Consider the following 15,451-nt stretch of genomic DNA (forward strand, 5'->3'; position numbering starts at 1 on the left):
ACAAAGATCAACCTGTACCAGAATGATGGGAAGAAAAAAGTTTGGAGAAGAAAGGGAACGGCACATGATCCAAGGCACAGCACATCCTCTGTAAAACATGGTGGAGGCCACGTGATGGCATGGGCATGTATGGCTTTCAATGGCGGCACTGGGTCACTTGTGTTTATTGATGACATAACAGCAGACAAGAGTAGCCGGATGAATTCTGAAGTGTATCGGGATATACTTTCAGCCCAGATTCAGCCAAATGCTGCCAAGTTGATCGGACGGCGCTTCATAGTACAGATGGACAATGACCCCAAGCATACAGCCAAAGCTACCCAGGAGTTCATGAGTGCAAAAAGGTGGAACATTCTGCAATGGCCAAGTCAATCACCAGATCTTAACCCAACTGAGCATGCATTTCACATGCTCAAATCCAGACTGAGGGTGCATGCACACTACGTAACGCCGGGCGTGTATGAGAGCCGTACACGCTGGCGTTACAGCAGGGCTGCCGAACACTTCCCATTCACTTCAATGGGAGCGCTCGTAAACGCCGCTGTTACGAGCGCTCCCATTGAAGTGAATGGGAAGTGTTCGGCAGTCTGCTGTAATGCCGGCGTGTACGGCTCTCATACACGCCCGGCGTTACGTAGTGTGCATGCACCCTTAAGGCGGAAAGACCCACAAACAAGCAAGACCTGAAGGCTGCGGCTGTAAAGACCTGGCAAAGCATTAAGAAGGAGGAAACCCAGCGTTTGGTGATGTCCATGGGTCCCAGACTTAAGGCAGTGATTGCCTCCAAAGGATTCGCAACAAAATATTGAAAATAAATATATTTTGTTTGGGTTATGTTTATTTGTCCAATTACTTTTGAGCTCCTAAAATGTGGAGTGTTTGTAAAGAAATGTCTACAATTCCTACATTTTCTATCAGATATTTTTGTTCAACCCTTCAAATTAAACGTTACAATCTGCACTTGAATTCTGTTGTAGAGGTTTCATTTCAAAACCAATGTGGTGGCATGCAGAGCCCAACTCGCGAAAATTGTGTCACTGTCCAAATATTTCTGGCCCTAACTGTAGATATATACTGTGAGTGTCCTCTCCTTTATAATCCCTGACGCTTCTTCTAGATGTGATTTCACTCTCCGCCCTCCTTGTTTGTTCCTCAGGTTCTTTAGGTCCAGGACTCTCACAGCTGAAGACTTTTTTGGAAGATAATGGTCCTTTCCATCAAGGACCCACCGAGGATGGAGATGGAGAGAAGCCACATGGCGGCCAGGATACTAGACCTCGCCCTGGAGATGATCTACTGGATCACTGGAGAGGTGAGAGTCTCCCAGGACATGGCTCTTATCTCTAGGAATAAAGCAGGTGAATGACTGGACAGGTGAAGGATTCTTAGACTCTCTGTAGTGACCTGTAGTGTCTCACCATACACAGGATTACACAGTAGTGAAGAAGTCGTCTGGTGAGTGTGTGACACCCCGTGTGTCAGGAGGAGGGAGCAGGACCCCGAGCCCCATCACCGAGTCTCCACCACATTCACTGAGACATGAGCAGAAGATCCTAGAACTTACCAGCAGGATCACTGAGCTGCTGAGCGGAGAGGTGAGCGCTGCTGGGAATGGTGGGACCTTCTACAAGAACACCAAGGAGGGCTCTGGGGGTGACTGTGTCATTGTGTTGTCAGGTTCCTATAAGGTGTCAGGACGTCACTGTCTATTTCTCCATGGAGGAGTGGGAGTATTTAGAAGGACACAAGGATCTGTACAAGGAGGCCATGATGGAGGATCAGCAGCCCCTCACATCAGCAGGTAAGAGGAGACCTTCCTGATAGAGGAGACCAGGTATGAGGTCCCCGAGATTCCCCCATCACCTGCTCATCACATATAGACAATGTATTCAGTCCCTGTGTATATTCCCTATAGATGGATCCAGTCACACAGAGCCACCACAGAGATGTCCCCGTCCTCCATATCCCCCGGAGTGTAAAGAAGAAGAGCAGCCAAGTCTCCCCGCTGACCATCAGGTAGATGAAGCCGAGTTTTCTGCAGATCTTCCCTACATTGATGTAATGAAACTTCTTCTATAATTAGAGATTCTTTTAATGAGTTCCTCCGGGTCACTTGCCCTTCTGGGGCCGAGAGCTCTTCCTTAAACCTCTGTTCCTATTGGGTGCACTCATCATGGCGACCACCTGCCACTAAATCTCTGCTCACCTGCAAAATCCAATGGCAAAGCAATGGTGTTCTGGTTCTCAGTGCGGCCATCGGGTCTGGGGGTGGTTGGGGCTTCGGCTGCATTTGGTTCCCGCCCTGCCTGGACCTCTTAGTCCTTCTCCTCTTGTAGTCTGACCAGCACTCTGGAGATTCTTACGTCTTCATTCTGAGATTGTTGTCACAGGGTTTCTGTGCTCAGCGCTGTGAGATACTGAATACGGTTTCTCTGTGACGGGTTATATACTGACTAACATGGCGGTATTTGTGCAGATAAAGCCACGGAGGGGGAAACAGGGTGGTCTTCTTTGATGTTTTGTGCTCCTCTCTATATATACGAGACTTTTCCATATTTGCCTAAATGCTATGTATAGATAATATATGCATAGATAATACCCCTAGTAACACCATATACTACAGTGCACCAGTACCAGTACACCTTTTAGGGTTGTCTTGGCGTACACCTGGATAGATGATAATCTGCGGCTCCTCTTCTTGTATACTCACCTCCTTAATGTGGATCTTTGCAGGAAAACATTGGTGGCACGACGTATGAACTGGAAGCGTCTACATCAGTGTCGGTGGACGGTAAGAACTTGTCATACATACATACATACATACATACATACATGTCTTACATCTTGTGCTTATATCTGCCCTTTGTTTAACCCTTTGGACCTGCTTTCCAGTGGAGGAGATGGAGATCACATAGACACCTACTGATCTGTTACTGAATTCCTCGTCCACGGGGCCCGTCTGCTAATACAGTGCAGGGGTTACAGTGGATGTCATTAGATATTTGTTTTTGAAAGGCAATACGCCTTCGCAAATTACAGACGAGTTGGACGCTGTGTACGGGGACTCTACATACCATTTTGGGCAGCTGAATTTAAACATGGCCGTATCAGCTTGGCTGCTGATGAACGTGCAGGACGGCCAAAAACTGCAACCACGAAAGAAAACATTGCCCAAGTTCACCAAATGATGCTAGAGAAGCGTGGAATGAAGGTTCGGGAGATAGCAGAGACTGTGAGCAGATCGAAAGAAAGTGTTTGCCACATATTGGTTGAGTCAAAGTCCACGCCATATTCCTCCGTGTGAATGGATCCTAAAGGTGTTGACTAATGCATGTATTACAATGCTAACACATTTTAAATTACCTGCAGTTCTATTACAGGCTGCAATAAACCTCAAAAATGGCACCTAAGGTTCACATCTGCGCTCGGGCTTTTGTTCAGGAAATCCGCTTGGAGAGGCCCCCGAACGGAAACCTAATCCACATAAAAAAATCACTTTTCTCTCCGCCTTTTTCATGTGTAGAGGGGAACAGATTCCCAGTTATGACCAAGTTGTTTTGTAGGCTAATGCCCAGGCACTGATCATGGGCATTAGTGTCGGCTCTCTGCTGTACAATACAGTGGAGACCTGTTGTTTGTGTCCTGGAATGGGTTACAGAACAGAGATCTATCGATGCTGGATCTTCACAATACGTTTGTGTAAGCGTATCATGGCACTAACAAAGGAGATTTCTGAGGACCTCAGGGGTGAACCTACCCCTTTCGCTGCCCGAGGCGAACTACAGAAAGCCGCCCCACCCCCCGGGAGGAGGGGGCGGAGCGAAGGGACGTGGTCGAGTGAAGGGGGCGGGCCTTAGCGCTGTTCGCAGACAGAGAGCAGGCACGGAGATGACCTGCTCTCTGCCTGAGCGTGAGGGGAGTCTGCTGGAGCAGCGCTGCTCCAGTGGCCTCCCCAAACCACCACTCGTTGCTAAGCCAGTCCAGGACAGCTTGGACCATGGCCTTTATAAAAGGGCACAGCTATATATAGTCAGATCCCATAGAATAACATCCGACCCCAGAATTCTACCAGTTAATTTAAAGACACAACGGCACCTTTTTCAATGCCATTTAGTAGGGTTGAGTGATTGGGTTCGGAAAAGATTGGATCCCGATCAGCGATAAAGCAAATTTCACGATTGGGATCGGCTGGAAAATGATCGGAAATCGGATTTTAACCACATGAGGACCGCCGTACGTAAATTTACGGCCTCATGTGCTGGTACCTAAAGACCGGACTATTGCCGAAATACGTCCGGCCTTTAGGTACCTTTCTGGCGGGGGGAGGGGTGCGGGGGGGACAGGGGTTAGGTGTTACTAACACCTAACCCCTTCCTCCATAACGTCCAGTCGGAACTGAGTCCGACTGGACGTGTTAACCCTTTCGATCGCGCCGTCAAACATCACGGCGCGATCGAAAGGGATCCGCCGATAATTGAAAGTGATCGGCACCCCCCGCGGCGAGATCGGGGGGTGCCAATGTCAGTAAAAGGTAGTCTGGGGTCTGGCCAGTGACCCCAGACTACCGGAGCCCCCACATACCTGCTGCTTCTGCCCGGGCGATGGAGGAAGTGAGAGATGCAGCTCACTTCCTCTGCAGCTTACAGGACACGAGCAGGTTCATGTCCTGCTCGTGTCCTGTCTGCTATTGTGCAGAATCAGTTGATGCTTTCATCAAAGCATCAACTGATTCAAGTGTCCTAAAGGGACACATGAAAAAGTAAAAAAAAAAGGTTAAAAAAAAAAAAAAAGTATGAAAAAAGTAATAAAGTTCTAAAGTCCAAAAATCCCTTTTTTCTATACAAAATGAATTATATAAAAAAAAGCACTAAAAATTAAAAAAAGCAATGCATATTTGGTATCGCCACGTCCGTAACAACCTGTACAATAAAACTGAAATAATATTTAATGTACACGGTGAACGTCGGGAAAAAAAACGGAAAAAACTCGCCGGAAGTAATGATTTTTTGCCATCTCATCCTACAAAATATACTACTGCAGACTTAGTATCGCATAAAAAAATAACATAATCATGAGGTATCGCCGTAACCGTACCGACCCGCAGAATAAAGGACACATGTTACTTATACTGTACGCTGCATGGCGAAAAATTTTAAATGTAAAACTCAATGCAGGATTGATTTTTTTTTTTTTTTTTTTTTAATCCAGCAAGAAAGAGTTAATAAAATGTAATCAGTAAGTTGTAGGCACCCAAAAATGGTGTCATTACAAAATGCATCTCATCCCGCAAACAACAAGCCCTTATATGGCCACGTCACCAGAAGAATAAAGAAAATATAGCATCTAGCAATGTCAAAGCAAAACCCCCCAAAAATCGCCAAATTATTAGAACACAACTGGCTGCGGCAGATAGGGAATATATAAGCTGTGCGAGCGAATATCAGGGGACACCCCAAATTTACAGCTTATGAGCGAAAAAACACCAGAAGTGACCCCCAGAGTGACTCCCCCAATCATAGGAGCTACTGGGACATAGTAGGGAATTTGGTGTCTGCAATGTCCTCCGCACTGCTTATATATTCCCTCTTCGCCATCCGCTGTGCAGTGAAGTCCGGGATACTAATACTCACTACACCCCCTGATAAATTCTTTGAGGGGTGCAGTTTTCAAAATGGGGTCACTCCTTTGGGGAATCCACTTTTCTGGTACCTTACAAGCTCTACAAACATGACATGGCGTCCAGATACCAAACATCTGACTCTGTACTCCAAAAGCCGCATAGCGCTCCTTCCCTTCTGCGCCCTGCTGTGTGCCCAAACTGCAGTTTATGCCACATGTATGACACTGGTGTACCCGTTATATCGGACGTAATGTCATATGTGGGTATAAACTGATACTAGGGCACAGCCGCGCACAGAAGGGAAGAAGGGTTATTGGGTTTTTGGAGCACAGACGGTTTGGTTTTTGGATGCCATGACACTTTTGCAGAGCTGAAACACCAGTAAAGTGGAATCCCCTGATATGAGACCTTATTTTGGAAACTACACCCCTGAAGGATTCATCCAGGGGTACAGAGAGCATTTTTAACCCCCAAGTGTTGCTATAACTTATTATCCATAAATGAATACGAAGCTGATTGTGAGAGGTGAAAATGACAATTTTTCCAGGAATCCGTCATTTCTGTGCGTAACATGTTGTCCCCATCTTGTATCAGAGATGAACGCTCTGAAAGCTGTTGTGCCCGGGATACCCGCTTACCAGTTTTTGGAGTGTCTCTGCTGACATAAGTTGGGCACAACATATCAGGCACTAAAATGGCGAATCTCTGGAAAATTTTCATTTTTAACTTCATTATCAGCTGTGATTTCATTTCTGGAAACTAAATAAATGCAACACTCAGGGGTTAAAAATGCTCGCTACACCACTTGATAAATCCCATGAGTGGGCTAGTGTCCAAAATGGGGTGACATGTCTGCGGATTCCACTTTATTGGCAATTCAGGGGCTTTGCAAAAGTGGCATGACTTCCAAAAACCAAATTGTGCTCCAAAAACCAAAATAGTGCTCCTTCCATTCTGTGCCCGGCTGTGCCCAAACAGCCATTTCTACCCACATATGGCATTAAGTACGTTATCCGGGGTACACCAGTGTCATACATGTGGGCATACACAGCTATTTGGGTACACAGCAGGGCGCAGATGTGAAGGAGCGATATGTGCTTTTGGAGTGCAGATTTAGATTCTTTGTTTTTGGACACCACGTCACATTTGCAGAGGCCCTAAAATTGTCCCTACAAAATGGGGTCACTTCTTGGTGAATTCCAGTTTACTGTCACCTGTGTAGTTTCTAAAATGGGGTCACAATGGGGGGTTTCCATTGTATTGATACCTTAGGGGCTCAGCTAATGCGACATGGCACCTGAGAACTATTCCAGCCACATCTGCTTTCTAAAAGCCAAACAGCGCTCTGAGCCCCACCATGTACCCATACAGCAGATTATGGCCACATATGGGGTATTGCCGTGTTAAGAAGAAATTGTGTAACAAACTCTGGGATGCTTTTAATTCTTCAGCTACTTGCAAAATTAAAAATATGGCGCTAAATGGACGATTAATTGGAAAAAAAAGTAATTTTTTATTTTTACGTCCCATTGTTAATAAAATCTGTGAATCAGCTGTGAGGCCAAAATGCTCACCAAACCCCTAGATAAATTCTATGAGGGGTGTAGTTTCCAAAATGGGGTCACTTTTAGGGGGTTTCCACTTTATTGGTACACTAGGGGCTCTGCAAATGCAACATGGGACCTGAAAAATATTCCAGCAAAATCTGCCCTTCAAAAGCCGAACAGCGTTCTTTCCATTCTGAGCCCCACCATGTTCCCATACAGTAGATTATGGCCACATATGGGGCATTTCCGTGTTCAGGAGAAATTGTTTAACGAACTTTAGGGAGCTTTTTCTCCTTTATCCTCTTGTGAAAATGAAAAATTTGGGGCTAAATTGACAGTTTGTTGGAAAAAAAGTAAATTTTCATTTTCATGTCCCAATGTTAATAAAATCTGTGAAACAGCTGTAGGGTCAAAATACTCACTCTACCCTTTGATATGTTCTGTGGGGGGTGTAGTTTCCAAAATGGGATCACTTTTAGGGGGTTTCCACTGTATTGGTACTCTAGGGGCTCTGCTAATGCGACATGGCACCTAAAAATTATTCCAGCAAAATCTGCCATCCAAAAGCCAAATAGCGCTCCTTCCATTCTGAGCCCCGCCATGTTCCCATACAGCAGAATATGGCCACATATGGGGTATTGCCATGTTCAGGATAAATTGTTTAACAAACTTTGGGGGGATTTTACTCCTTTAACCCTTTGTGAAAATGAAAACTTTGGGGATAAAGTGACATTTTAGTAATTTTTCTTTTACACATTCCAATGTTAGTAAAATCTGTGAAACAACTGTACGGTCTAAATACTCACTATACCCCTTGATGAATTCTGTGAGGGGTGTAGATTCTAAAATGGGGTCACTTTTGGGGGGTTTCCATTGTTTTGGTACGCTAAGGGCTCTGCAAATGCGACATGGTGCCTGAAAATTATTCCAGCAAAATATGCTGTTCAAACACCGTGTCGCTCCTTCCCTTTCGTGCACTGCCATGTGCCCAAAAATCAGTTTACACCCACATGTGGGGTATTTCTGTGCACGGGAGAAATTGCATAACAAAATGTGAGATGCATTTTCTCCTTTAACCCTTTGTGAATGTGTTAATTTTAGGTCTAAATGAATGTATTAGTGAAAAAAAATGAAATGTCTAAATTTGACCTCCATATTATTTTTATTCTTATGAAATGCTTAAAGGGTTAACAAACATCCCAAATGCTGTTTTGAATAATTTGAGGGGTGTAGTTTTGAAAATGGGGTGATTTATGGGGGTTTCTATTATATAGGCCTTTATAATTCCTTTCAGAACTGGTGTTCCCTAAAAAATTAATTTGAGGAATTTTCTTGTAAATCTGGAAAATCTCTGTTACACTTGTAAGCCTTGTAACAGCCTAAATAAATTAAAAGACAATCAAAAGATGATGCCGATATAAAGCAGAGATATGGGAGATAATATTTATTCATGTATTTGGGTGGTATGACTATCTGCCTGAAAAGCAGAGAATTTCACATTTTGAAAATTGCAATTTTTTCCAAATTTCCATCAAATTTGCTAGTTTTTTTATAAATAAATACAAAAATATTGATTAGTGTTTACCACTAACATGAAGTATAATGTGTTACGAAAAAACAATCTCAAAATCACTTGTGTAAGTTAAAGCGTCTCAAAGTTATTGCCATTTAAAGTGACACATGTCAGTTTTGAAAAAAGAGGCCCGGTCCTTAATGTACTTCTGGGCCTGGTCCTTAACCGGTTAAAATCGATTCTGAAATCTCAAGATCGGCTCAACCCTACCATTTACTAATCACTATAAATATTTTATTGTATCGTGTGGATCGTAACGGTTACAGCGATACCGAATATCTTATGATGGTCATTGTAATAAAGTCCGCTACTCAAATCAGCTTATTAATTTACTTTCTTATGTTGAAGTTTAGAATTGTTTTAGAATTACTAAATCCTTATATAGATGGCGGATGGCGTCTGTATTTCACTTACAGCTTTGTGCGAGTCACGTTTATCACTAGCTCTGATCTGGACATCAAACCCTGTGGGGGTCGGATACTTTAATGGCTGAGCCACAGACTTGATTGTTGTCATTGGCAGGATTTCCTCTGTCCAAAAGCCTCAATGGTATATTACTGCTTTATATACATAATGCCCTGATATAGAGAGAGCTTTATAGACCTGATCATTGTGTGCTTTTATATATACACTCACCGGCCACTTTATTAGGTACACCATGCTAGTAACGGGTTGGACCCCCTTTTGCCTTCAGAACTGCCTCAATTCTTCGTGGCATAGATTCAACAAGGTGCTGGAAGCATTCCTCAGAGATTTTGGTCCATATTGACATGATGGCATCACACAGTTGCAGTCGCAGATTTGTCGGCTGCACATCCATGATGCGAATCTCCCGTTCCACCACATCCCAAAGATGCTCCTCTATTGGATTGAGATCTGGTGACTGTGGAGGCCATTGGAGTACAGTGAACTCATTGTCATGTTCAAGAAACCAGTCTGAGATGATTCCAGCTTTATGACATGGCATTGCATTATCCTGCTGAAAGTAGCCATCAGATGTTGGGTACATTGTGGTCATAAAGGGATGGACATGGTCAGCAACAATACTCAGGTAGGCTTTGGCGTTGCAACGATGCTCAATTGGTACCAAGGGGCCCAAAGAGTGCCAAGAAAATATTCCCCACACCATGACACCACCACCAGCAGCCTGAACCGTTACCGATACAAGGCAGGATGGATCCATGCTTTCATGTTGTTGACGCCAAATTCTGACCCTACCATCCGAATGTCGCAGCAGAAATCGAGACTCATCAGACCAGGCAACGTTTTTCCAATCTTCAATTGTCCAATTTCGATGAGCTTGTGCAAATTGTAGCCTCAGTTTCCTGTTCTTAGCTGAAAGGAGTGGCACCCGGTGTGGTCTTCTGCTGCTGTAGCCCATGTGTAGCCTCAAAGTTGGACGTACTGTGCGGCGTTCAGAGATGCTCTTCTGGCTACCTTGGGTGTAACGGGTGGCTATTTGAGTCACTGTTGCCTTTCTATCAGCTCGAACCAGTCTGGCCATTCTCCTCTGACCTCTGGCATCAACAATGCATTTCCGCCCACAGAACTGCCGCTCACTGGATGTTTTTTCTTTTTCGGACCATTCTCTGTAAACCCTAGAGATGGTTGTGCGTGAAAATCCCAGTAGATCAGCAGTTTCTGAAATATTCAGACCAGCCCTTCTGGCACCAACAACCATGCCACGTTCAAAGGCACTCAAATCACCTTTCTTCCCCCCCATACTGATGCTCGGTTTGAACTGCAGGAGATTGTCTTGACCATGTCTACATGCCTAAATGCACTGAGTTGCCGCCATGTGATTGGCTGATTAGAAATTAAGTGTTAACGAGCAGTTGGACAGGTGTACCTAATAAAGTGGCCGGTGAGTGTATATATATATATATATATATATATATATATATATATATATATATATATATATATATATACACACCCATCAATACATTATGCATGTAAAGAGGAATACAATTGAAGCTTTTGGTCAAAGAAAATCCTCTCAATGGGAATATCTAGGTCTCTGGCTCAGCTATTAGATGCCTAAAGGTCCTATGTTTTATGAAAAAATAAATACTATCATTTTTAATAGACCAGAGATACCCCCCTCCCCCCCTCCAAAAAAAATTGCTCTTTTGTGGACATTGTTATGCTGTGTATACTAATGAAGCGCTCGGTGAAAGTCAATACTGACTGGGTGCGATGTCAATCTTGGCAAATTCTGGACTCTAGCTACGAGGCTGCTCATGTCGGAGGGTATTTCATAAAAAAAATTGGATGGTACCATCTTGAGCCCTTCAGGCACAATCCGGCATAGTAGTGTGTAGCCTGACATGCATTGAGGCCTAGTCAACGAGTGGGGCAAGGTAGCCAAGACAAGGGAGAGAAGGGAGCCTGCCTCTTACCCCTACTACTGTCCGAATGAAAGCAGGCAAAAGAAGCTGCAGTGTAAACAAGTGTGTAGTCCATAATTCATACCCAGATGTAATATATGGGCTATAACAGGTAGTAAATATAAAATACAGAATACTTACATTAGCTTTAAGTCACCATGTCTCTGCCCTGAATGTTGTTACAGGTCCCCGACCCCTCTGTGCACGTCTGCCATGTGTTTCTAGTAGGCCTCCTATGTTTGTCGGTGTTGATATATACTCTATAGATGCCCATTGTCTCTATATATGGAATACTTCAGATATAGGTTTGATATACCCAAGGCGCAGCCCCTGCGTGCTAATATAGGCACACAGAGATATGGGGCGGTGTAAAGCACAATGCGCCCACTGGACTCTGAAAATGGCCGTCTATCTGGGAGTCTGATGGGCCAGTCTGGGATTGGTGAATGTGACCTGCCAGGCGGTACATATTGGTAGTAATGTTATGGGGTCTGTCTTACAGGTAGACCTAGGCCTCTTAGCTCTAGTGAAGGGAAATCTTAATGCTTCAGCAGGCCGAGACATTTCCAACTTTGTAGGAACAGTTTGGGGGAGTCTTCTTTTCTGTCCAAGCATGACGGTGCCCCAATGCACAAAGCAAGGTGCATAAAGGTATGGCTGGGGGGTACTGATGTGAAAGAACTCGACCTCAACCCCATCCAACAAGGGATGAACAAGTTTGACCCTTGCAATGTCCAACATCCGTGTCTGACCTCACAAATACTGCAGTGAATGAATGAGCAAAAAATCCTACAGAAGAGCTATGAAATCTTATAGAAAGTCTTCTCAGAAGAGTGGAAGCCATTATACCTGCAAAGGAACAATCAACTCCATGTTAACGCCTCCGGATCTAGAATGGGATGTCACTAATACTTCTGTAGTGCTCAGGACTGTGCAAAAGTTTGTCAGGTGTCAAAAAATAAATAAATCACCCAGTCTTTCTGGGATTAACTGAAACGACAGACGGATTGGAGCAACCCTACATCCTCAGAAGATCTGTCTGCAAGTTCTGAGATGAAATGATGGAAGTCAAAGGTCACACCAAATATTGATGAAATTTATAATTAGCTAATTAGTTTATTTCTATAAAGAAAAAGAATTATAAATACCCCTTCTATATCTGAAAGCTTCTTACTTCTGTTCTATACCCACCTAAAGTTTTTGCACAGTACTATATGTCTTTCTCATTATGTGAGTTTCAAAATTTTTTCTTTTTCTAGGCGAAGACTGGATGCGTGGCTCTCCCGGACACCTTCTCTCATCGGCCTCTTATGATGTAGATGTTAACAAATCCCAAATTGGTAAAAGCAGTCCTGGTCATCAACTGGGTAAAGATTTGCCTTGTCCGGAATCTGGGAAACATTTTAACCATCAATCTAATCATTACGATCCCAAGAGAATTCACGCTGATAAAGGGCCGTATTCATGTTCAGAATGTGCAAAAAGTTTTAGTCGAAAATCTACTCTTGTTACTCATCAGAGGATTCACACAGGGGAGAGGCCGTTTTCCTGTCCAGAATGTGGGGAGTCTTTTACTAGGAAATCAAGTTTTATAGATCATCAGAGAATTCACACGGGGGAGAAGCCATTCGCTTGTTCAGAATGTGGGAAATCTTTTATTACAAAATCACGTCTTGTGAATCATCAGAGAATTCACACAGGGGAGAAGCGAAATTTATGTTCAGTATGTGGGAAATATTTTACACAGAGATCACATCTTTTGAGTCATATGAGAACTCACACAGAAGAGAAGCCATATTCATGTACAGAATGCGGAAAATCTTTTAACCAAAAGAAAAATCTTATGAGTCATGTAAGAACTCACACAGGAGAGAAGCCATATTCATGTACAGAATGCGGAAAATGTTTTATCCAAAGGAGAACTCTTATGAATCATGTAAGAATTCACACAGGAGAGAAGCCATATTCATGTCCAATGTGTGGGAAATGCTATGCCCAGAGGCCAGGACTTGTAAAACATCTGGCATCTCACACAAGGAAGAAGACATTGTAATGGTCAGATGATAGGCCATCAGAGAATTCACATGGGAGAGAAGCCACATTCGTGTACAATATGTGGGAAATGTTCTAGCCAGGGTACGCATCTTTTAAAGAATCAGAGAACTCACACTGGAGAGAAGCCATTGTAATAAAAACATCACTATGTACCCTATGAGTGCACAAGGAAAAACAATAAAACTGATACTCACCTGACCCTGAGTCCCCAATTCTGCCTTGTCTTTCACTGACTTCCATCATAAGTCTTATAGGCCACAGGTCATTTTTGTCCGCTACTCAAAACAGCTTATTAATTTACTTTCTTATGTTGAAGTTTAGAATTGTTTTAGAATTACTAAATCTTTTAATAGATGACGGATGGCGTCTGTATTTCACTTACAGTTTTGTGCTAGGGGGATATCGTCACTCCTTGGGGAGAGACCACCATGTAGGTGTGTGGAGTCTTAGTAAGCCTTTAGCACTCCACTGTGCAAGGGACCATGGGAAGAATATGCAAATCTGTCTTCCATGATGTAATTTGGAAGTCAGGTGCCTTAGTATTGCAAACCAATAGAGGGTGCTCACTGGAATGTGCAAGTCTGTCTTCCCTGATGTAATTAGGAAGACAGAATCTCAGTGATATAGCCCAATAGAGGCTGCTCCCTTTAACATCATGCTCGACCTTCCAAGAGGCCTTTGTTTTGCAATGACGCTGGGATTATTACCAGGTATAGTCTCTCAACCGAGGACGGCTGTTTCGATGTTATTGCATCTCGTCAGCCTGATGTAGAGAAGAATAACCTGGTAGAGGTGAGAGGCTTAGACAGGGTTAGGGGGATATCGTCACTCCTTGGGGAGAGACCAAATTACATCATGGAAGATAGCTTTGTGCTAGTCATGTTTATCACTATCTCTGATCTGGATATCAAACCCTGTGGGGGTCGGATACTTTAATGGCTGAGCCACAGACTTGATTGTTGTCATTGGCAGGATTTTCTCTGTCCAAAAGTCTCAATGGTATATTTCTGCTTTATATACATAATGCCCTGATATAGAGAGAGCTTTATAGACCTGACCTCTAATATATATATATATATATATATATATATATATATACACACACACACACACACCAATACATTATTCATGTAAAGAAAAATACAATTGAAGCTTTTGGTCAAAGAAAATCCTCTCAATGGGAATATCTAGGTCTCTGGCTCAGCTATTAGATGCCTAAAGGTCCTATGTTTAATGAAAAAATAAATACTATCAATTTTAATAGACCAGAGATACCCCCCTCCCCCCCTCCCAAAAAATAAAACACATCTGTATTAGTATTCATTGCTCTTTTGTGGACATTGTTATGCTGTGTATACTAATGAAGCGCTCGGTGAAAGTCAATACTGACTGGGTGCGATGTCTAGGACTCCTATCAAACTTGGCAAATTCTGGACTGTAGCTACGAGGCTGCTCATGTCGGAGGGTATTTCATAAAAAAAATTGGATGGTACCATCTTGAGCACTTCAGGCACAATCCGGCATAGTGTTTAGCCTGACATGCATTGAGGCCTAGTCAACGAGTGGGGCAAGGTAGCCAAGACACGGGAGAGAAGGGAGCCTGCCTCTTACCCCTACTACTGTCCGAATGAAAGCAGGCAAAAGAAGCTGCAGTGTAAACAAGTGTGTAGTCCATAATTCATACCCAGATGTAATATATGGGCTATATCAGGTAGTAAATATAAAATACAGAATAGTTACATTAGCTTTAAGTCACCATGTCTCTGCCCTGAAGGTTATGTTACAGGTCCCCGACCCCTCTGTGCACGTCTGCCATGTGTTTCTAGTAGGCCTCCTATGTTTGTCGGTGTTGATATATACCCTATAGATGCCCATTGTCTCTATATATGGAATACTTCAGATATAGGTTTGATATACCCAAGGCGCAGCCCCTGCGTGCTAATATAGGCACACAGAGATATGGGGCGGTGTAAAGCACAATGCAGCCACTGGACTCTGAAAATGGCCGTCTATCTGGGAGTCTGATGGGCCAGTCTGGGATTGGTGAATGTGACCTGCCAGGCGGTACATATTGGTAGTAATGTTATGGGGTCTGTCTTACAGGTAGACCTAGGCCTCTTAGCTCTAGTGAAGGGAAATCTTAATGCTTCAGCAGGCCGAGACATTTCCAACTTTGTAGGAACAGTTTGGGGGAGTCGTCTTTTCTGTCCAAGCATGACGGTGCCCCAATGCACAAAGCAAGGTGCATAAAGGTATGGCTGGGGGG

The 15,451-nt window shown here is 43.6% G+C and overlaps 1 protein-coding gene across 1 annotated transcript in view; it reads left to right on the forward strand.

Moving 5' to 3' along the window:
- LOC142193531 (uncharacterized) overlaps positions 1-15,451 on the forward strand; it is a 49,169-nt gene that overhangs the window by 25,034 nt on the left and 8,684 nt on the right. Inside the window, 7 exon segments of the mRNA XM_075262503.1 lie at positions 1,157-1,312; positions 1,916-2,058; positions 2,734-2,791; positions 3,087-3,232; positions 11,633-11,771; positions 12,390-13,141; positions 13,191-13,266. Of these exon segments, the coding sequence (XP_075118604.1) occupies positions 1,157-1,312; positions 1,916-2,058; positions 2,734-2,791; positions 3,087-3,232; positions 11,633-11,771; positions 12,390-13,141; positions 13,191-13,266 (1,470 nt within the window).

Source organism: Leptodactylus fuscus, chromosome 2, assembly GCF_031893055.1.
Source record: "Leptodactylus fuscus isolate aLepFus1 chromosome 2, aLepFus1.hap2, whole genome shotgun sequence".
Classification (NCBI taxonomy): domain Eukaryota; kingdom Metazoa; phylum Chordata; class Amphibia; order Anura; family Leptodactylidae; genus Leptodactylus; species Leptodactylus fuscus.